Consider the following 23,139-nt stretch of genomic DNA (forward strand, 5'->3'; position numbering starts at 1 on the left):
TCCAAGCCCCGAAGGAACAGACCTGAGGAGGAGGGCAGCTTTGTGTAGGGTGAGCTGGTCTATTTCTGTCCCTGAAAATGAGTGGAACCAGAGAAAGCACTCCAAGTGAATGAACCAAACAGCCTTTATTATACATACCACATGGCCATGCAACAGCACACGAAAAGGCTGCATTCTTCCAAACATGCTGGGAACCTTTTATCATTTCCACTTAGAAAAAAGTAAAACAGTGACCGTGAGAAGGCATGACAGAGGTTTATAAAATGGAGCAGAGAACATGGACAGAAGTATGTCCCACCCCGCCCCCATAACCCTGATGAAACCAGGAGAGGCCAGAGAAAGTGCTTCATCCCACAAGGCATGCTTTGTGTTATGGAATCCCCTCCCATGGGATCTGTGGTGAGGGCCTCTAGTGCAGATGGCTCAAAAGGCAGGGCGGGGGTGGTGGTGGGACTAATTCATGGAGGATGAGAAGCATTCCCTGCCAGCTCCACAGCTTCTCTGCACAGGGTGACGGCTTAAACTGGTGGAACACCAGAACATTTACTGTGGTGTGGCCCAAAAACCACACCAGTTTTCAGATATGCCACACACTTACACCGTTGAACCTGGACTGGAGGGAAGCATTTACTGGTTCACTTTCTGCTCTGTTTCAAAGAGCATCTGTCTTTCTGAGCAATATCCTCAGGATAGCTTTCCGAATCTGCTTAGATTTGATACTGTAGATGATAGGGTTCAAAACAGGGGGCACTATCAGGTAGACAAAGGCAACCACGGTGTGGATAATTGGAGGGACGTTGTTGCCAAATCGGTGAATCATGGACAGTCCGATCATAGGGATGAAAAATATGAGAACAGCACAGATGTGAGAGACACACGTATTCAAAGCCTTCCAGCAATTCCCCCGGGAACCCAGCTTGAAGACAGTCCTGATGATCAGGAAATAAGAGAAGACAATTAAGACGGAATCTACACCAGCGGTCGAGAGAACGACTACTAAACCATAATGAATGTTGACGCGGATGTCCCCACAGGCCAGCTTCATGATGTCAGGGTGGAAGCAAAAGGAGTGGGAGAGAGTGCTGTTGTTACTGCAGTACGTCAGCCGCTTCAGCAGAAACGGAATGGGCAAAAGAGAGACGGCTGATCTGACCAGCATGACCAGGCCTATCTTGATGATGGTCGGCTTGGTCAGGATGGCTTTATACCTCAGAGGGTATGAAATGGCCAAAAAGCGATCCACGGCCATAACCAGAAGCACCGAGGACTCCAGCACAGAGACAATGTGGATGAAATACATCTGGGCGAGGCAGACATCAAATCCAATGGTCATGACGTCGAACCAAAAAATGCCCAGTGTGGTGGGGAGAGTGCACACCACCAGGCCCAGATCCGTAACCGCCAGCATGGAAAAGAAGAAGTACATTGGCTCGTGAAGACCTGGAGTTCTCTTAATGATGAACAGGATGGTGCAGTTCCCCAAGAGGGCCACAAGGTAGAAGGCGCAGAAGAGGATGGAGACCAGCCTGTGCTGACTCCTGTCCATGCCAGGGATGCCGTCCAGGAGGAGCACTGGAGGCTGGTAGAAGGAGTCGTTGGCACACACGCATCGTGCCGGGCTGGTTCCATCCTGCCTCAGGTGCTGCATGATGACCTAGAATGCAAAGAAAACCAACTCTCTATTATTGTGTGGTCTCCGGTTAGCCCCAGAGTGGCTTACAAGCCACATGAGCAGGGCTGGAAGTCAGCTGTGCAGAATGTTGCTGAAACCTGAGCAACCTAGCCCAGAACCCTGAGAATCTCAGCATCTCTTATGAAAGGGTGATTTCATAAGCCTCCCTCCCTTTGGAAAGTGGGCTAAAAATCTATGTCTTTATCTCTCATGGGGGTGCTGAGGGGTGGGCTCAAGCCGCCGCCTTTGCTCTTGCTCTTCCATAGCCCTGCTCAACGGTAAATATGGGTGAAACCTTGAGGAACCCTCAAACTGCACCCATCTGATCATGAGAAGTGTTCTCAATACTAAGTCTGTCATTGATACCATTGATGTGATCATCATAGCCTTCCTACCATAGCATTAGCCACCAGTGCTCCATCATCATGAAGGGGTGGAGATTTATAAGCATCCTTCTTTGGGTGTGAGGAAGACATCTCTGAGTCTACAGGGCACACATTTCCCAGATGCCTTTGCAAAAACACCCTCCTTTCAGATAACTTTACCATAATATCAGCTCAAAAATAAAAGTCAAGCTTGTTAATCTTTTAATATTTCAAAAACTATTTAGCAGTGGACGTAGCCCGACCAAAAAATGCTGGAAAACTACGCATTTCATGAAATACCCAAATACTATGTGGAGGTGTACTTGGAAAACTCAACAGAAGTGTCTGTCTAATTCTCTACTATGCATTGCAGCATCACCATTACATAAGTTTTAAAAATAAATGGAGAAGTTGACTTTCCCCAGATACTCTGAAAATAATTAAAGGATATGCAAAGTAAACTGTGTCACTACTTGGAATATATTCTAGTATTTCAGAAAGACAGTTAAAATGAGAGACAGAGAGCAAGCAACTCCCAGTGGGCCTTAATACTAAGGATTTCACACTGATTCAAAGACAAACTCACCATTAATAGCCACATTATTAAGACATCACATTTAACTCACTTATCACAAGAAGCAAAGTAAGAGCAAAATGAATACAATCCTAGCTCATAAACTTCAGCTCAGTATTCACAAACCCTGATTCTCTGTACACGGTGCCAATCTGAATATGTATACAGTGACTTATATTAGATTAAATTTTTTTTTTTTACCTGTAGCCCCTTCAGGGGCTTCTTAAAGGCCATGAGGGGGTCTGCAAAGGTCCCCCCTCCCCTACTGGCTTCTAGGGCCTCGCAGGGACCATTTGAGCATGTGTGGTGGCCATTTAAAAAAAAAATTTTTTTTAAAGGCCACTGAAAACAAAATGGCCACAGCGCATGCTCAAATGGCCTCTGTGAGGCCTGGCATGGCCTAGGGCCTCACAGAACCATTTGAGCATGTGCAGTGGCCATTTTGTTTTCAGTGGCCATTTTTAATTTTTTTTATTTTAAAAAATGGCACCCCCCTTCAAGTGGCGCCCGGGGCACGTGCCCTGCCTGCCCCACCCTAGATATGCCCCTGGGTTCAGTTGCAGGCATCTCCAGTGTGTGTGTGGGGGAGAAGGTCTCAGATAATAGAGGGTGGGAAAGACCCCTCTCTGCCTGCGACTCTGGGGAGTGGCTGCTATTCAAGGGAGATGATATACTGGGCTAGATGGACCCATCAGGCAGATGCCAGAGGCTTCCCCCACCCAGACCGAGTCTTGCTGCTCCTTTCTGCTCTTCCCACCCCCTCCCCTCCCCTGCCCAGGGCCCAGCGCAGCCTTGTAAGCAATGGAGTGACAGGCTCCAGCTCTTCAGCCTTCACACAAGCAGGGCTCCTGCTTCTGCCTTGCCTTATTCATTCGCTCCACCATGGAGCTCTGCAAAATCGACAAAGGCTTTTATCTGAAAAGGTGGCTGATGCTCTTTCCCCAGCAAACGGGGATTTCTGGCTTTGTAGCCCCCAGTCGCATTCCATGGCTACAGCAGCAGGAGCAACAGAGACGCTGGGTGGCTACCACGGACCACTTCCCAGGCTTCCGGCCTCCAGTGGCTTCGCAAGGCTGCCCCCCTGGCCTTGCCTGGAAGAAGGGGCCTCCTCATTGCCATGAGCCTGTTGGGTGCCTGTTAAGAGGGCATTTAGAGCAGGCTCTGAGAGGAGGGGTGGGGAGAGGAGGGAGAGGCAGCTCTGCTCATCTTGGCCAGGCAGCCCAGGGTGGTTTGCAATGCAGCGGAGGCAGAAAGAAGTGGGCAGCCAGCTTCGTTGTTCAGCCATAAGGACTAGCACTGGGGGGCAAAGGTAGAAGTGGAGATGGAAGCCAAGAGCCAACTTAGAACATGGGCGGGGTGGGGTGCAATAAGAATTATTGACATGCCATTGGAAGGGCAGTATAGAAATTGAAAGAAGAAGAAGAAGAAGAAGAAGAAGAAGAAGAAGAAGAAGAAGAAGAAGAAGAAGAAGAAGAAGTGAGGCACTACCTTGGTGTGGTTGTGGGGCTTGCGTGCTCTGAGGAAGGTGAGAGCTATGCCAGAGGTCCAACCATACTGGACAGGTCTCACCAGAGGAGCCAGATAAAGAGTGCCTCTCCCATCAACAATATGGTGAGACGTAACTTTAATAAATCTATACCGGATCGGTCGTCGCCCAGGTCAACAAGGACCGCGCCAGGTGCTGGAGTCCCTAGACATCTGGTGGCAAGTGGGCAACAGGACTCAGGATCTTCAGTTGAGCAACCAGGGCTGAAGACAGCAAAGCTACTGGAAGAAACGTTGCTTAACCGAAAAAAATATACGAAAAATGCCAACAATGAAATAATGATTTGCTATTACAAGTCTAGTCCAACTAGAAGAGGTTATTTAAAAAGAATGTACCAAATTTGGAAAGAGAAGCATCCAGACACAGAAATAACAGAACAAAGGCTAGCAGACCAGAGAAGATTCATAATAAGAAATAAAGTATTCACAGAAGTTGAGCTGGAAGAACTGCAAAGAGCAATACAGGTTCAAGATATGAAAGAAGAATTACCACCAACTGAAGCAGTTGCTCAGGAGCAGGTGGAGGAGGTGTTGGAAATAGAGGATGCCACTGTTGCTGAACTGTTTCAAAATCAAAACCAGGCAATCTCCCCTTTGCCTTCACCTCAAAAACCCGAATGCTGTTTAACAGAAAAGCAACAAGAACTAAAGCAAAAAATAACTGAGCACATGAACCAAACAACCACCAGGGTTCGACTTCCAGCTCTAAAAACAGTTGCCAAAAAACAACTTGTTCAAGCATTAAAAGATGTCAATGCTGCACTTGCAGAAATAACAACCAATAATTTGCAAGAAAAAACCAACTAATGTATAGTGCAGCAACAATAACAACACAAGAGCTCGGATATAAGATCAATGGACCTTTCAAAAAAGAAAGTAGTACATCACCTAAATGGAAGATTAGATTAGAAAATAAAATCTCCAGGCTTAGATCAGATGCTAGTAAATTGAACGATATGAAAGACAAGAAGCTGAAGAATGAAAACACCAAACAGTATCTGATCCAAAAATACCACCTAGATTCAAGGAGAATTAGAGAAGTCCTGGAAATAATAAAGCAGCAAATAACAGCAGTGTTAAAGAAGATTAGCAGATACGAAGCCAGAATTACACAACACAGGCAGAATCTCCAATTCCAGTCGAATCAGAGACGTTTCTACCAAAGCATAGAAGGAGAAACTGCAAGAAACCGAGAAACACCAAATAAAGAAGACACAGTGCAATTCTGGGGGAAATTATGGGACAATCCAATAGATTATAATAAAAAAGCAGGCTGGCTGAAAGAGGTCGAAAAATGTAACCAACAAGTGCAAGATCTAATAATAACACCAGAATTAATAAGTGAAAGAGCAAAGAAAATTAAAAATTGGACTGCTCCAGGTGACGATGAACTGGATGGCTTTTGGCTTAAACACCTAACAAGCCTTCATAAACAACTATCAAAACAGTTCAATCACATTTTGTAAGGAGGTGATATTGAACAATGAATTGGGAAAACTCATCTCATCATGAAAGACCCAGCAAAAGGTCAACAAGGACCGCGTAATTATAGACCGATAACCTGTCTGCCAACCATGTTCAAATTATTAACTGGAATAATGGCAGATGAAGTGATGCAACACGTATTAACTAACAAAGAGCTCCCAGTTGAACAGAAAGGAAATTGCCCAAACACCAGAGGCACAAAAGACCAGCTGCTGATTGCCAAAATGATTTTAGAAAACTGCAAGAGAAGAAAAACAAATCTAAGTGTTGCATGGATTGACTACAAGAAAGCCTTTGATTCATTGCCTCACACATGGATACTAAAATGTTTAGAAACAACTGGTGTCAGCAAAAACATTCAGATATTTATTTTAAAAAGCAATGAGCATGTGGAATACACAGTTAACAATCAATGGTGAGACACTTGGACAGGTTAGCATTAGAAGAGGCATTTTCCAAGGGGACCCACTATCCCTTCTATTGTTTGTAATCGCCATGACCCCACTTTCACAAATACTAAACAAAACAGGCCTCGGATACCAAACATCTAAAACATCAAGTTAAATCAACCATCTGCTGTACATGGACAATCTGAAGTTGTATGGAAAGTCCCAGTCAGAAATTGAATCACTGCTAAACACTGTCCGTATATTCAGTAGCGATATAGCAATGGAGTTTGGACTAGACAAGTGTGCTGCATTAAGAACGAACAGAGGGAAAATAAGAAAAACAGAAGGAATAGAACTGCCCAATGGAAGCAAGATCAAGAACCTGGAAGAGAAAGAACATTACAAATACTTGGGCATTCTCCAGGCTGATAACATCGCACACACTGAAGTTAAAAGAAAAATTGGAAGTGAATACATCAGGAGAGTTAGAAAAATCCTCAAGTCCAAACTCAATGGCAGGAACACCATACAAGCCATAAACACCTGGGCTATACCTGTTATCAGATACACTGCATGAATAATAGACTGGACCCAGGCAGAGCTAGAGATGCTAGATCGTAAGACCAGGAAAATCATGACCATCAATCATGCTCTGCACCCCCACAGTGATGTCGATAGGCTATACCTCCCTCGCAGCTCAGGTGAAAAAGGAATGCTGCAAGTCCATCAAACAGTAGAGGAGTAGAAAAGAGGCCTTGAAGAATATATCAAGGACAGTGAAGAAGTTGCACTTAAAATGGTCAATAACGCAAAACTATTCAACACCAATGAAACAAAGCAGGCCTACAAGAAAGAGCAAGTCAAGAACTGAGCAGAAAAATGGAAAAATAAGCCCCTGCATGGTAAATATTTGCACAATATAACTGGAAAATCAGACATCACCAAGACCCGGCAATGGCTTAAGAAAGGCAACTTGAAGAAAGAAACAGAGGGTTTAATACTGGCTGCGCAAGAACAGGCACTAAGAACAAATGCAATAAGAGCAAAAGTAGAAAAATCCACAACAAACAGCAAGTGCCGCCTTTGTAAAGAAGCAGATGAAACCGTGGACCACCTGATCAGCTGTTGTAAGAAGATCGCACAGACTGACTACAAACAAAGGCATGACAAGGTAGCAGGGATGATACACTGGAACATCTGCAAAAAATACAAGCTACCGGTAGCCAAAGATTGGTGGGACCATAAAATTGAAAAAGTTGAAGAAAATGAAGATGTAAAAATATTATGGGACTTCCGACTACAAACAGACAAACATCTGCCACACAATACACCAGATATCACTGTAGTTGAGAAGAAAGAAAAACAAGTCAAAATAATCGACATAGCAATACCACGGGATAGCAGAATAGAAGAAAAAGAAATAGAAAAAATCACCAAATAAAAGATCTACAAATTGAAATTGAAAGGCTGTGGCAGAAAAAGACCCAAATAATCCCAGTGGTAATTGGCGCCCTGGGTGCAGTTCCAAAAGACCTTGAAGAGCACCTCAACACCATATGGGCCACAGAAATCACCATCAGCCAATCACAAAAAGCAGCTTTTCTGGGAACAGCCTATATTCTGTGACGATATCTATAGCAATTGACAATAAAAATCTGGCATCCCAGGTCCTTGGGAAGGACTCGATGTCTGGATAAAACAAACCAGTCAATAACACCTGTTTGACTGTGTAAACAAGAAATAATAATAATAATACTCCAGCCAGATCACCCCCTCCCCAAGAAGAGCTCAGGGGAGCAGTCCAAGGCTATGACGGCCCTCGAGTCTGCCTGCTTGCTGGAGAGCCTACCAGTGAAGGGCCCGACAATCCTCCAGAGACCGCCCAGGAGAACTGCATCCCAACCCGGGAGCTCCCAAAGAGTCTGAAGAGGTTATGGAGGCCAAACCTCAGGAGCAAGAGCCCCAGTTAAGCATAAGTCTAAATATACTCTTCTTGAGTTAAGCATCACCTCCCCTGCACCATGGCTGCAAAGAGCTTCAAAAGGGTCTTGAAATGGGGTGAGGGGGGAACAAAATGGCAACTGAGGTTCAGAGGAACTTAATGTAAAATGGTGAACATCTGGCCAAAAGGTCCCGACTGCATATTCATGCTGAAGAAGTATGACTTGGAACTGGTCTTAGCCTTTCCAGGCAACAGTCCCATCGTGGACAGTGAATGCACATCGGAGGAAGAGTGGGAGCCCAGCAGCAGCAGCAGGCTCTGGCCCAACTGCGATGGGTTCATGCGATGCATGGATGATGGCTGTCCACCACTCTAGACTCTCTGCTCTCGTAGAGCACACACTCAATGCGCAGGGGATCGTGCCTGAAAATCCTTGGTGCAGAGTCCTGTCTGTTTGGACAGTCTACAGCACTCATGTCAGTCAGGGGCAGTTTGCCCCTCCAATCCTGTTCCCTCAGCCCTTATTAACATTTCACCTCTGTTCTTTTTTATGTACCACTTTTCAAAGAAAATGTTCTCAACATGATTTACATGGGGAAAGGGCGGGGAGAGAGATGGTCCCCTCTCCCTAAAGGCCCACAGTCTAAGAAGAAGTGCAAGGGAGGCACCCAACAACAGCCACGGGAGGGACGCTGTACTGCGGGGACTGAATAGCAACACTTGCTCTCTCTCCTTGCTAAAGTTCATGCATCCACCATCATGCAATGGGGCGGATGATGTCATCACAAACAGCACCATTGAGTTGTCCCTGTTGCCCCTACAGCTGTGCCAAATTTGGTTCAAATCGGTCCGGACATTGCAAAGTTGACAGGGACACGCACAATTTTAATACTCATTATTATTTTACATTTATATCCCACTCTTATTTTTATCCTCAAAACAACCCTGTGAGGTAGGTTAGGCTGAGAGATACATGACTGGCCCAGAGTCACCCAGTGAGTTGCATGGCTGAACGGGGATTCAGACTCGGGTCTTCCCAGTCCTAGTCCAACACTCTAACCACTATGCTATGCTGGCACAAACAAAGCAAAAAATATAAGGGATTGCATGACAAAACAGCAGCCAAATGGATAAGACCGTGCAAGAATAATGATAATAGTAACAATTGGAATTGATAACACTTCCAGAACATACACCACTTTCAAAGCTCTTGTTCATGAGAAGAACGCAACATGTACATTGTTACAGCACAATCAAAACACTTTCAATGTTGTGAAATTTATCCATTATTATTATTTTTTGAATATATACAAAAAAAACAACCTCAAAGGTTTTTGATATACAGATCACTTAAACTTCAACTGCATAAATGCAATAAGTGTGAATAGTACATGGTAAACGTGGGTCCTGAACATCCAAATAATCAATTGGTACAGGAGAGTCTTGTTATTCGTGGAAAAAAACTGCAAAAGTTCCAATTGCAAAAGCTGGGTGATCTCCTAAACTTACTTTCCTTAAGAAAAGTAGGCCAGAAAGGCACACTGCTCAGAGGGCCCTGAGGCAGAAGCTTTTCCTCAGGAGTTCCAGAGAACAATCATTAAGGATTATTATTCAATAATAATGTATTGTGAAGCAATTTTAAGAAAATTCTGAGGCAGAAAGTTTACTTCAGGAGCTCCAGGAAACGGCTGGGTTCTAGGCCAAGCAGTTCTCTACTGATAACAAGCCTACACGTGAATAACTACGGGAGACTCCGCAACATCCCAAGGAATTTGAATCAGGCAAGACAAGACCTGTGAGAGACTGTGGGACCTCCCTGGGAAACAAAGACTCTAGTTTTGCACCCTGCGTCTGAGGCAGTTGCTGCCGTTGTTTCTTTTTCACTGACCACTGTTATATTTGTGTTAAGCAGGAAATGAAGTACAAACGTGAAGTCAACAGCACATATTGCCAGCTTATTGTTGCTCCCTCACGCATTACTGTACTAATTGCTGAGAATCACAAGATGGGAATCGCACTGCCATTTAGACTGAATCCACTAATTTCATTTATGTCTGCAAAAATGTAAGTTACCCCATTTTAGCCGAAGGGGTTACATATGCAAGATCCAAACCAACTGGCCAGTTGTGACTTTAGATATTATTTTGCCCAAGAAACTGGGCTGAAAGGGAGATTTGCAAACATTGCAAACAGACAGATTTGCAAACATTGGCTGTATGACAGATCTGCAGCCCTAGAGAAGTCTAGTTGGTGCCATTTCTGCCTCTCCTTCTGGTGACTGGGCTTAGGGCCAAAGGAAAGGGACGCTCGCTCTGACCTCTGGAAGAACACGTTGACCTTGGGAATAAAAGAGGCACTGGTCCTTAACACACTCTAGGCCCCTTCACATGTTATGATCAACAGTGATACTACAAGTGTACAGTGTACTCAGGTACAGATCTGTACACAGGTCCATCTGTACACATGTTGCTGAACACAGGTACAGAAGTCCACTTCCTATCTGTATCTAGGTTCATTTTTAAAATGAACATTGGCACAGTCATTCACTCAAACATGTGTCCGAGTGTACAAACACCTGTACACTCATACATCATAATTGCTGAATCAGGCTTCTGTCTTGGTCCAAACGGCAGAGCTCCTTTCTTATGGAGAAGCCCTTAATCTGCCTAGCAGCAAATTATTATGGCCACCAAAGAGAAGAAGACTCTGTGTTCAGCGGTGAGAAAACCAAACTCCTCATTGTGGACTGGGAAGGAAAAGGCCAGTCTCTTGATGCTCTTATGAAAATCTGTGGTGCGGCTGCATTGGGAAAACTGTCTACAATTCTTATTTCCCCCTCTCCAAAAGGACATTGTGGAGCTGGTAAAGGTGCAGGTAAAAGGCCACCAAAATGATCACAGGGTTGGAGCACCTTCCCTATGAGTACTTGGGGCTCTTTGGTTTCACAAAAAAATCAACTAAGGGGGAAATCCGGGGGGGGGGGTTGGGGGGGTTATATATGGAGAGTGTGAGGAGAGAGATGTTTTGAAGATGAGAAGTCAGGCTCACCCAATATAAATAATTTTCAAAAGGTAAAAATGAAAAGAAGCAGCACAGTTAACTTTCATAAATTAGAATCCCCATTCCAACTATCAGCATGTACCAAAAGCCCGGAAGGATTTGCCCTCACTGTGAGTCTGACACGGGAGTTACAAAGCTTTATCTGTGGACAAGGCATCCATGCTTCATGATCTTGACACTGAGAGCCAAAGGATCTCAGGGCAACAAGAGGTGGCACAGAAGATCGGTGGTCAAGATCTCCCATGCTTTTTAAAAAAGTGAATAGCACCCACAGAAGGGGAGTTCCTGACTGGGACCACAGTGCTGGGAGGGTGAGTTAACCCTTCCCCCCCCATGCCATTTTCCCTATTAAAATGCCCCCTAAGGCTGATATTATTTTCCCCACGAGGGAAAACATACAGGTCCCTTATAGCAGCTTCATGGCAGATTTCAATTGGGAAATGGAAGCGGGAGAAAGGGTTCACCACCCTGTGGTTCTCATCCAATCTGAGGGGCCCCTGAGTTGCTATTCACCTTTTTAAAAAGGAGATGCTGATCATCTCTGATGTCACCTCTAACCTGGCCCTCCGTATCCTGGCCCAGCAGCTGCCTTGATGCAAGAGATCCAGCGGCCATCACAGCTATGACTGCAGCCACTATACTTTTCCCTGAGAAGAAAAGCATCAGCACACATTGCAGAAAACCACCAAGTAGTATCATCCCCGCCAGGTCCAATGAACTTGTGGCTATGCTAGCCCAAGAAGACATTTGACTGCTGTGCAGTTGCTGCACAGCCCCGTGGACAGGCGGTGGGCCTCAGCAGCGGCCTTTGCTACATCACAGAAGATCCTGGCGTGCATCTCTTGGGCCTCACACTGCTCCATCAGCCCCCTTAGGAACCTGCCGCCCTACACGGCCGCTGGCATTTGGGCTGCTTGTGCAGCCAAGTCAGCCCTTTGACTTCCCATCCATCTACTTACTGAGCTCCCATTGCCATAGGGTTAGAGGGCCTCTCCTTGCAGGGTGAATCCAGCTTGTGGTCCAGAATGGTTGGTTTCCCCGGGTGGGCAGCAGGGGGAGGGCTTTTATCTGGCATCCTGAGAAGAGAACAGCTGGTGCTGCTGAACCAATCCAGGGGCTCTACTCATAACGCAGAACAGAACTTTAGCCCTGAGATGCTCGGCAGAGGGTTTTTCCTCCCATTTATGAAGCTGTTTTGGCAGGTCTGCTGTTCCACTCATGGTTTATTGTGCGAACTCTTTATCACCCCCGCCACACGCGCGCACACACACACACACACACACTTTGCCATTTATGAGCAGCTAAGCAGCCGTGCTCCAGGGATGCAATAACTTTATTGTGAGACTGGGCTGCGAAGTCAAACAATACACGGGAAGGAAAGCACTCCTTGATGTTTGCCAAGAACACATGTGGCACAGAAATGTTCCTGCTGCCCCCAGAAACTAGGTAATCAAAAGCCACCTTTACAACAGTGTACTCGACGCTGCTTAATTAGAATGGAGCCAAGCTCTCCCAGCTTGAAGGCTCACCTAATAACCCCTCTCCACATCCTCAGCGGCTTGTGGGCCATCATGTGATCTCCTCCCAATGTGCCTGGCCCACAGCCTCCTCCTTCGAGGGGCAGGAAGGCATTATCTAGAGGACTGCCCTTGCGAATGTCATGCCACTAGGACAAACACAATCCATGCATACACAGGGAAGTGTGCTGGGATGAATTCTGCCCCGGAACAAGTTTGGGTCCAGTCCATGGCGGCCTTCATTTTTGCACACAGAAGCCCAGCGGGGTGCCTCTCCTCTGCCTGTGCAGCAGTCAGACTAGCAAGTCCACACAGGGACCTGCTTGCTAACAGAGGCCAGATGGTCGTGGAGGAGGAGCATCGGGGCAGTTTCCTCCAGCCTCTCTTGGCTAGGGCGACTTGATGGGCAGCTAGACTTTGGGGGAGGCGGAAACACCAATGGAGACCTTGACACCTCTATTGTCACTTGGGCAGTGGGGACCGGAGGACCCCATACGGCTACCGGGAGTGCAGGCTTTCATCTCTGTTGCTTTGCACTAACCTGGCATTGCTAAGTAGGAATAGATCAGTCCTGGAAGGAGGCAGCGGCTGACATAGACAGTGGAGAGAGAAATAAAAGCACTTTCCTGTAAGGAGGACATTGGTGCAAGGAAGCAGCCTTATACCAAGCTGGGCCCTTGGCCCGTCCCTATGATGGTCTCCACTGACAGGCAGCGGCTCGCAGACAACGGTCTTCCTCAGACCAGGGACTGAACCCGGGACGTGCTGCATGCACTCTAGCATTGAGCTCTTGCCCATAAATCTTATGCTTCTTCTTGCCACGCAGCAAACCTTTGCCACTAGTCTGATAACTATCAGCCACCTCAAGTTGCAGGGGAGCAGCAGCAGGAGAGAGGGCATCATCCTGCCCTCCCCTCTTGCCTGTGGGCTCCCCAGAGGCACCATCTGGTGGGCCACCGTGGGAAACAGGAGGCTGGACTAGAGGGGCCTCCTTGGGCCTGATCCTGCAGCAGAAGGGCTCTTCTTATGGCTCCGAATGTATGAAGCTGCCTTCTCCAGAACAAGACCATTGGTCCATCCAGCTCAGGAATGTCTGCACTGGCTGCTGGCCATGGCTTCTCCTGCCTGGGCTATTTCTGGATGGCAGCAGGGAAACTGGAATGGAAACTGGGAATGGGCATGGAAAGTGGAGACAGCGGGAGGGGGCTAGGATGTGGGAAGGGGGTGATGGGGGCGGGAAGGACAGTTGAGATGGGCCAGTTGAGTCTGTGGGGCTGCCTTGGGGCGGTGAGGGAGAAGAGGGGTGGGTTCGTTAGGCTACAGATGGGCTCTTAGTCAATGTGTAATTTAGATTTGGGATGAATGTGCCATAAAATCTTCTCAAAAGTTTCTCATGGAGCTTTCCCAGACAGCCGGCTGGCTTGCCCTCCTGTGTTAACCCTGCAGGGGCAGGATGTGGGCAATCCGGCACTTCCTTCTGGTTTCCCCTTGAATCAGTTGTTTCTGGTTTCTCACATCTGATGCTGACTGCCAGAAGAGAAGCAGCCCAGCAGTTAAGCACACTTCCCATCTCTGTTTATAGCAGGGACCCTAAGCCCTGTTTATATTTTTAGAAAACCTATGTGCTTCAAGCAGGCCAGGGTCACAGTGTGAGGGGCGGGGGAGTTGGCCCCTGCCAATGTGTGCGTGTGCGTGAGAGAGAGAGAGAGAGAGCGCACATTTTTGCTTGTGTTAGGGACTCCTCCCAGCGCCTCAAACGGAACAGTGCTGGTGCCAGGCAAACCACTCTTGAACTTGTTTTTATTGGGGATTTGTTTTTAACAGGAGGCATGGATTTAATTACACAGAAACAGAACCAATTTGCCTGCCAGCAGCAAAATAAGAACAAGAACTGAAGCAAGCCTGCTTCCTAGCATATCGCTAGGAGGGGTTCGAACCTAGGCTGTTCTTGTCTCTTTCCTCAGTGCTTCAGTAGGAATCTAGCAAACCAGAGGGGGGTCCAGAGAGGAGTCTACACTCCCTGCCCCCCCCCCCCAGCAGTGGCGCCCAGAGTCGGGCGCCACTTCGGGCCCAGAGTCCAGGGCCCAGAGTCCAGGGCCACCTCCACACCCCCTGGGGGCCCCCAAATCCTCTTTCGTCCCTCCTTGGTGTTGTGGTTGCCGCTGGATTGCACTGCGCCGGGCAGCCGTGTGTGATTATGACCTATGCCAGGTGCTTTGGAGACAGAGGGGGAGGGGGGAAAGAAATACATGGGGTGGGAATATGTTAAGTTGTGTGTTTCTGCTAATGCATATCTGTGTGAATACACCTGTTTTATGCTCTTACTTTCTTGTGAGTTCAGTTGCTGTTTGTGCCTTCAGTAACCCACATATTAAAAAGTGTGTGTGTGTGTGTGTGTGTGTGTGTGTGTGTAGAGAGAGATGATGCTTAACTTGCAGTGGTGGGGGGCCCTCTAGCAAGTGGGGGCCCCCAAAGGACTTTAGGTCCAGGCTCCAAAATTACCTAGATGCACTCCTGCCCCTCCCCCCCCCATCTCACAGGGCTCCTGTGCCTTTTAGAGCTATATGACAGCAGACAACACTTCCAATTAGCTTTCCCTGCCTGACAGATTTTTTAAAAAATACCTAGATACCTGAAGGGCTGAGCGTCCTGGGACCTGAGAGGGCAGAGCGTGAGATTCCCAACTGAGAGGTCAGTGACAGTGGTGAATCTTCTAAGATCATCTTCATATCTGCCAGCTTTGGATCAGAAAGAGGATAATTGTGCTCTAAACCCCATCCTACTTTGGTCCCTGTGAGTGAAAGAGGTTTGCTTGAAAAGCATACTTGGGGAATGGGGAGATTTTTCTCATGTGAGGTTTACATTAGTGTGTGTATAAAAGGCAATCTGTGGCCCAGTCACAAAGTGTCCCACCCCTCCTGGTGCACACTCCGTGAAGACAAGTCAGTTTGCACAAACTTTCTCCATGCAGTTTTTGTTGGGAATTCTCTGTGGTGAGAGAATCCCTTTCTCATTATAGCAGAGTGCACAGAGGCACAACACAGCGGAATTTGGTTAGGCATGCGTGTGTGCTGAGAGTAAAGTAACTTGGAGCCAGTTCATAGTTTCAAATCAATATATAAGGCATTTATTAGAGAACTCCATTCTGGCTGGGAAAGTGAGGAGTTAGGATTTCTAATCTAGCTAGCTAGCTGGATGCCGATGGATTCTGCATCTTCTCTGCACACATGGTGCAGGGAGAGGAGCTTGCTTGCATGTTGCAAGGTAGAAGGAACACGAAGAGAAGGGAGAGAGGAAGTGCAAAGCAGGAAGGAAGTTAATCCCTAAGGAGTAGCAATCTACATTCCAAAGGGATAGTGTCAGAGCAGTAGAGAAGGGATGACCAATGTCTTGACCCTCTAGCCCTCTGACTCACTAGTCTGTCCTAACTGTCTTTTGAGACAAGAGACAGTGCAAAGTCCTTCACTTCCAACAGTTTTGACCATGTTGCAGCAGAACTAATTGCAGTCCTGTGTTCTCGCACAAAAAGATTACCTACAACTTTTCTAGGCAAGATCAATATATCTGCAGTTTTGGCAGTTTTTCAGCTGCAGTTGTTAGAAAGGAATACATCTGGAAAGAGATATGGCACAGCCCAGTTTAATATTCGAGTATTGCAAGTGAATATTGAAGCCCTTCCTGGAGTTGGAGGTGTCCATAGAGGCCATCTAGATCAACCCGTACTCAGTGCAGGAAATCCAGAGCTGTGCAATCCCAGTAGGGGCTGTCCAGCCTCTGCCTGAAGACCTCCAGCCAAGGAGAACCCACCCTTTCCCAAGTTAATTGATTCCGTTGCTGGACTGCTCTGACCATTAAGAAGCTTCTCCTAATGTTCATCCAAAATCTGCCCTCCTGTAACTTAAGCCCATAAGATCTTTTCTGGCCCTCTGGGGCAGCAGAGAGCACCCATACTCTGCCTTAAAAATTTGTGCTTTTTAACCCAAAATAAAAAGTATATAAAGGGGGGTGGGGGCGTCAAAGCAAAATTGGCCAAGGGTGCCACAATCTCTTGAGCTGGCACTGGTAGTCTGGAAGCTGCAATTGGTGCAGAATGCTGCTGCCAGATTGGTCTCTAGGATGAGACCGTATTACTCAAATTCTAAAAGACCTACACTGGCTGCCAATAGGTTTCCGGGCAAAATACAAAGTGCTAGTTACTACCTATAAAGCCCTTAACGGCTTGGGCCCACAGTATTTAAGAGAATGCTTTCTTCATTATGAACCCCGTCACCTATTAAGATCTTCAATTTCCCAGTTCGCCCCTGGATCCCTTTTTGAAAATCAGTGTTACATTTGCTACTCTCCAGTCATCTGGTACAGAGCCTGATTTCAGGGATAAGTTAAATATTTTAGCAAGGAGGTTGGCAATTTCACATTTGAGTTCTTTGAGGACTCTTGGATGGATGCCATCCGGCCCTGGTGATTTGTTAGCTTTCAGTTTTTCCAGACAGTTTAGAACATCATCCCTTGTCACTTCTATCTGACTAAGCTCTCTAGCCTCCATCCCTAAAGAGCCTGGTTCAGGAACAGGTATATGCTCAGTATCCTCTGCCGTGAAGACAGACGCAAAGAACTCATTCAGCTTCTCTGCAACCTCCATATCCTCCTTAATAATCCCTTTCACTCCCTCATTGTCTAATGGCCCAATGGCCTCCCTGGCAGGTTTCCTGCTTCTGATGTACTTAAAGAAGTTTTTGTTATTCCCCTTGATACTTTTGGCTAAATGTTCCTCAAACTCTCTTTTTGCCTCCCTTATTGTCACTTTGCATTTCTTTTGCCAGAGTTTGTGTTCCTTTCTGTTCTTTTCATTTGGACAGGCCTTCCAATTTCGGAAGGAAGTCTTCTTCCCTTTTATGGCTTCCTTGATGGTACCTGTTAGCCATGCTGGCATCCTCCTGGACTTAGTGGTACCTTTCCTCCTTTTGGGTATACAATCTAACTGGGCTTCTAGTATTGTGGTTTTGAGTAAACGCCATGCACTCTGGAGCGAAGTGACTCTCCTGATTTCCCCCCTCAGCTTTCTTTTCGCCATACTCCTCATTTTGGAGAAGTTTCCTCTTTTGAAATTTAAAATGTCTGTGTTTGACATCCTTGGTGATTCTCTCCCCGCATGTATGCTGAATTTGATGGCACTGTGGTCACTGTTCCCTAAAGGGTCGATGACACTGACATCACACACCAGGTCCTGGGTGTCACTCAGAATTAGATTCAAGGTCGCCTTCTCTCTGTTTGGTTCCATTACAAACTGTTCTAGGGCACAGTCATTTAGCGTATCTAGAAATTTGACCTCTTTGTCCTGACTTGAATGTGAATTTACCCAGTCTATGTGTGGGTAGTTGAAATCACCCATAATTACAGCCCTGCCTCTCCTTGATGCCTCCCTGATTTCCTCTTGCAACTCCCAGTCACTGTCGGCATTTTGATCCAGAGGGCGATAGCATGTCCCCAGTAGCACGATTCCTTTCCGGCCTTGTATAGTCACCCACAGGGTTTCTGTGGAGGACTCCAGTCCACCTAGGTTTTCTAGCTTGTTAGATTCTATCCCTTCTTTAACATACAGTGCTACCCCTCCTCCAAGGCGCCCCTCCCTGTCCTTCCTATAGAGTTTATACCCAGGGATAACAGTATCCCACCGGTTCTCACTGTTCCACCATGTTTCTGTTATGCCCACTATGTCTATTTCTGCATTAGCAACCAAGCACTCCAGCTCACCCATCCTGGCTCGGAGGCTTCTGGCATTAGCATACAAGCACCTATACACTGAATCTTTCCCCTGATGTATGCTATTCCTTTGACTCTTTGACCTGCTGGCACAGCCTCCCGTCTGCTCTTTATGCAGTTCTGCTCCTTCCCCATCTGTTTTATTTGAATTCTTTGCAGCCTCACACTTTAAAGGATGGCTTTTGCCAAACGGGATACTGCCCAGCTCCCATCGGCTGTTCCCCAGGTGTCATTTTAAAAGCTGCTCTGCAACCTTTTTGATTTTAAGCGCCAGCAGTCTGGTTCCATCTTGGTTCAAGTGCAGCCCATCCCTTTTGTACAGGCCTTGCTTGCCCCAAAATGTGTCCCAGTGCCTAACTAATCTAAACCCCTCCTCCCGGCACCAATGTCTCATCCACGCATTGAAACCCCTCAGCTCTGCCTGTCTCACTGTACTTGCGCGTGGAACAGGTATCATTTCTGAGAATGCTACCTTGGGGGTCCTGGATTTCAAAATGCTACCTATCAGCCTAAATTTGGCTTCCAGGACCTCATGACTGCATTTCCCCACATCGTTGGTGCCGACGTGCACCACGACACCTGTCTCCTCCCCAGCACTGCCTAGGAGCCTGTCTAGATGCCGCGTAATGTCCGCAACCTTCGCACCAGGCAGGCAAGTCACCATGCGGTCAACACGCGGGTCACAAACCCATCTCTCTATCCCTCTAATGATCGAATCGCCCACTACAAGGAGGCCCCCACCCCCCAGAGGAGTATCCCCTGTGCGAGAGGATATGGGCTCATCATCCATGGAAGGGGTCCCTTCTAAAGGAGCATTTCCCTCTTCCTCAGACCAATGTCCTCCTCGCCCAAGACCTTCATTCTCCCTGACAGCAGAGGAGCTTCCAGCCCTGGAGTGGGATGCCTCTATCATGTCCCTGAAGGTCTCGTCCACATGCCTCTCTATCTCTCTGAGCTTCTCCAGATCCGCCACCTTGGTCTCGAGGGAACGGATTTGTTCCCTGAGAGCCAGGAGCTCCTTGCACCGAGCACACACCCACGACTTCTGCCCATGGGGCAAATAGTCGTACATGTGGCACTCTGTGCAATACACTGGGAAGTGCCCCTTCCCCTGCTGACCTTCTATCTTCATACTGTTTTGGTTGGCTGTTTACAGTATTTAGGGAGCTTATTGTCCGTTTATTAGATAGTTTATTAGGATAGGTCTCAGCTGTAATGGTCAGCTATTTAACTGTCCAAACAGCCTTTCCCAAGAATATGAGGGATATAAGGGAGGGATATGTACTTACGTTCTCTTCTCCACCAGGCTCCTTGTGATCCTTGTGATCGCAGGGGCTTGTTCCAGGCTCCCCCGCACACTTCCCGCTAAACTCCTGCAAAACTCCTATGTCCTGTTTGCTATCCCTGTTCGCTATGCTCTGTTCGCTATGCTCTCGGGCCTACACCTCATATGTAGAGTAGGCTTCCAACTGTCACACAGGATGTGAGTCAAAGGAAGGAATGTGGGGCCCCTCCCAGCCCTAGCTGACTCCACCCCCACTACTTAGTAAACAGTGCCTTTAGGTAACCCTACGAACTCCTAGCCCTGTGATATCTTAACCCTAACAAGTAACCCTAACAAGTAACACACACAGAGATAGAGAGACTAAGACCTACCCCTTACAGAGAAACAGCCCCTGCAAAACTCCCCTCTTGGTTTGTTTGAAGTGGAAAAGGCTAGATGTTCAGAAGGGCTTGCTCAGCTTCTCAGCTTCTCAGCTGTGTCTGCTCTTCCCAGAGTAGGGAAGAGGGAAGTTTTATGCTGTAAACCACCTATAGACTTTGGTGGGTGGTATACAGATAGATAGATAGATAGATAGATAGATAGATAGATAGATAGATAGATGCTAGTAGCCACTGATAGCCCTAACCTCCACAAAATTTGTCTAACCGCTTTTAAACCCATCTATGCATGGACCGATGTCTAGATTGATGTCTCCACCCATTTCCCCCTGTGAAGCTGACACTTTGCCTTATGCCTTCATAGGGTGCCTTGGTGTGTCTACCGAGAGCAGCAGGGCTGGCACCTGACTGGAAGAAAAGATCTGCTTGGGGTCCCAGCAGCAACCATGGACTCCCATGTGGAGGACTAGAAGCCAATAGCCAAGGGGGAGGAGGGGGAGGAGAATGCAGGGAAGGGAAATAGTCCCCAGTGCGCACTCACTCACTCAGAACGCACTCACTCTTGTGAACTCACCCACCAGTGCTACCAACCCACATGCCTGGCCTCGGGAAGAGCAGAGAGTTTCTGGCACCCCTTTCCTTTCCAGCATTTCCCTCCCACCCTGGCTTCCAATCCTCAGCTCAGAAGTGCACACTCATTCATGTGGGAAGGGAGTGGGTGGGCAAACTGGACTGTGCCTGTCTGTTCCAGGACAACCTGAAGCCCAAGGAGGCAACCCTAATGAGAGGAGGAGGAGGAGCAAAGGTTCCTTGCCAGATATCAGGAAGGTTGCCTCTGGCTGCCTCTCACCACGCTCCTCTCAAGGAAGTCATGTGAGGATATGCTCTTCAATCTAAAATAAAGTCTCTAAACAAGCTTGTGGGGATTAACTGGGCTGTTGGGCTAGAAGAAAGTTTTCCCACGGGAAGGGGCAGGATATCTTTGCTGACAGCAGCAGGGTACTCCAGAGTCCAGAGCCGAGATGGAATTTTCCTCCAACCCCCCAACCCACCCACCCCCACCGCTGCTCTTCACTGCCTTCATCATCCTGCACCAGAGAAAAAAACACGAGCTCCCATCTGGGGACAGAGCGCAACAATTCACTGCACTTATGCTTGCCTCTGGGAGCAAAACTGGTCTCTGGCAAAGGCCAAAGAAACTAATGGCATAAACAGACAGCATCCTTTCTCTGAGACGTTTCCTCCCAGGCAGAAAAACACAACCGATTGTGAGGGGAAACTCGCCTTGTCTTAGGGCATTGAAAACATTATCAGACAAGACAAAGCCATGCCATTGTTTGAGACAGGTACAATTTTAGTAGGTTTTTCAGTCTGTTTGGAAATGACACTCCCTGTTTTTCTGTCTGGTTCCCTTTCAGGGATTCTCGGGATGGAGAAGTAGAAAGCAGGCGACATGAGTGGTGCCCCCCCCGCCCCGCCCCACTTCTTGCCTTGGCTGCTGGCAGCTGCCGTTTCCTCTTACCCAGAAGTCTGCTCAGTGGGAGATGACGACTTCATCCTGGACCATGATGGTGAGGGGCCTTCTGAGTGTACAGAACGGCAGCAACCACGGGGAGGAGTGCCAAGACGCACGCACACACACACACACACCCGGCAGAGGTGCAAAGCGTTTTGGTTCCTCCTTGGCATCAGTTTCAATTCAAGCTTATCTTGTGAGCATCTTTGGCCTGGCCCTAAAATGCACACAGTGGGCTTGGCAGGGCAGACACACACCCAGACCGGCAGCCAGCCATGTGCATAGGAGGAGACTAGGAGGAAGCTGCCTCATAGCAAGTCAGAGCGTCGGTCCGTCCAGCTGAGTAGGGTGACCGGCACCGGCTCTCCAAGGTCTCAGGCTCGGGAGTCTCTCCCAGCCCTACCTGGAGATGTTGCTGCTGCTGCTGCCACCAGGGAGTGAACCTGGAACCTTCTGCATGCAGGCAGATGCTTTTTCACTGAGCTGCAGCCCCATCCCCCGAGGGAAATAGCTTACCACTCTCACATGTAGTCACCCATCCAAATGCAAACCAAGGTGGTGGACTCTGCAGTCTGCTTTACTCTGTAAAGCATCGCCAATATTCTCCCTACCCCGCAAAAAACAAAAACAAAATAAAAGCTCCAAGCAGGATTGCCTTGGAGCAAAACTCACAGGCTGCAAAACTCAACTCACCCTTATTCTGTCTAGCTGGCCAATTTGCATTTCCATTCACCATCCTCCTAAGTAACCATCATCTGTTTGGAAAGATCGCCTAACTATTAGCATACAATCGCCTTGAACACAAGATGGCAGCTCTTAAGAATATAAGAACAGCCCTGCAGGATCATCAGCCCAAAGTCCATCCAGTCCAGCCTCCTGTGTTTCACTGTGTTTCACACAGTAGCCCACCAGATGCCGCTGGGAAGCCCACAGGCAAGAGGTCTGTGCATGCCCTCTCTCCTGCTGCTGCTGCTGCTGCTCCCCTGCAACTGGTACTCAGAGGCATCGTGCCTCTGAGGCTGGAGGTGGCCCACAGCCACCAGACTAGTAGCCCTTAACAGACCTGTCCTCCATGAATTTGTCGATTAGAACAGACCTGCTGCTGGCATCTCCAGGGCATTTTTCACACAGGGCTTTTAGCTCACATCTCTTCTGGAACGGCAGCTGTGCTGTGCATTCACTTATTTGTCAGATTTACCCCGAAACCCCTGTGAGGTTCCAGAGGACTGGAAATAACATAAGAACAGCCCTGCTGGATCAGGCCCAAGGCCAGGGGCGTAGCAAGGTTGGAGTGGGCCCAGAGACAAGATTTTAAAATGCCCCCCCTCACTGAAGCTCAGCTCATGAAGTAAAGAAATCTTAAATGAGGCTGAATAGTGGTAACAAAAAGCATAGTAAAAATATATATATCTCACACCTATGTGCCACAATAGAACATCATCCTAAATTATTTTCAAAAAGGTTTTGTGAATTGTAGACAATGCAAGTCATTTAATGGTATTAGAGGAAGACGTGCTGTTCTGGTAGCTCCAGGTCTTAACACCCACATAAATTTTGGAGGATGAATACAACTGAAGGAAGCCTGGGCGGGTGTGCAACTGGGGGAGTCAGTCATGTGACTTGTCTCTGGGGGGCCCCACAAGGCAGTGGGC

General features: G+C 47.6%; 1 protein-coding gene across 2 annotated transcripts; it reads right to left on the bottom strand.

The window, feature by feature from the left end:
• Positions 1-197: 197 nt before the first annotated feature.
• Positions 198-19,710, bottom strand: LOC128351147 (olfactory receptor 51G2-like). 2 transcript variants are annotated; one of them, XM_053310352.1, is made up of 2 exons: positions 19,599-19,710; positions 198-1,654 (listed from the first exon to the last, which is right to left on the bottom strand). In XM_053310352.1, the coding sequence occupies exon 2, from the start codon at positions 1,646-1,648 to the stop codon at positions 653-655; it is 996 nt and encodes a 331-aa protein (XP_053166327.1). In that variant the 5' UTR covers positions 1,649-1,654; positions 19,599-19,710; the 3' UTR covers positions 198-652. The 2 variants fall into 2 exon arrangements, with proteins under 2 accessions (XP_053166327.1, XP_053166329.1); XM_053310354.1 differs by lacking the exon at positions 19,599-19,710 and adding an exon at positions 11,992-12,096.
• Between the last annotated feature and the right edge of the window lie 3,429 nt (positions 19,711-23,139).

Source organism: Hemicordylus capensis, chromosome 3 (genome assembly GCF_027244095.1).
Source record: "Hemicordylus capensis ecotype Gifberg chromosome 3, rHemCap1.1.pri, whole genome shotgun sequence".
Taxonomy (NCBI): Eukaryota; Metazoa; Chordata; class Lepidosauria; order Squamata; family Cordylidae; genus Hemicordylus; species Hemicordylus capensis.

Coding starts and splice junctions, on each gene's coding strand:
- LOC128351147 (XM_053310352.1), bottom strand. CDS start 1,648: ATGCAGCACCTGAGGCAGGATGGAACCAGCCCGGCACGATGCGTGTGT.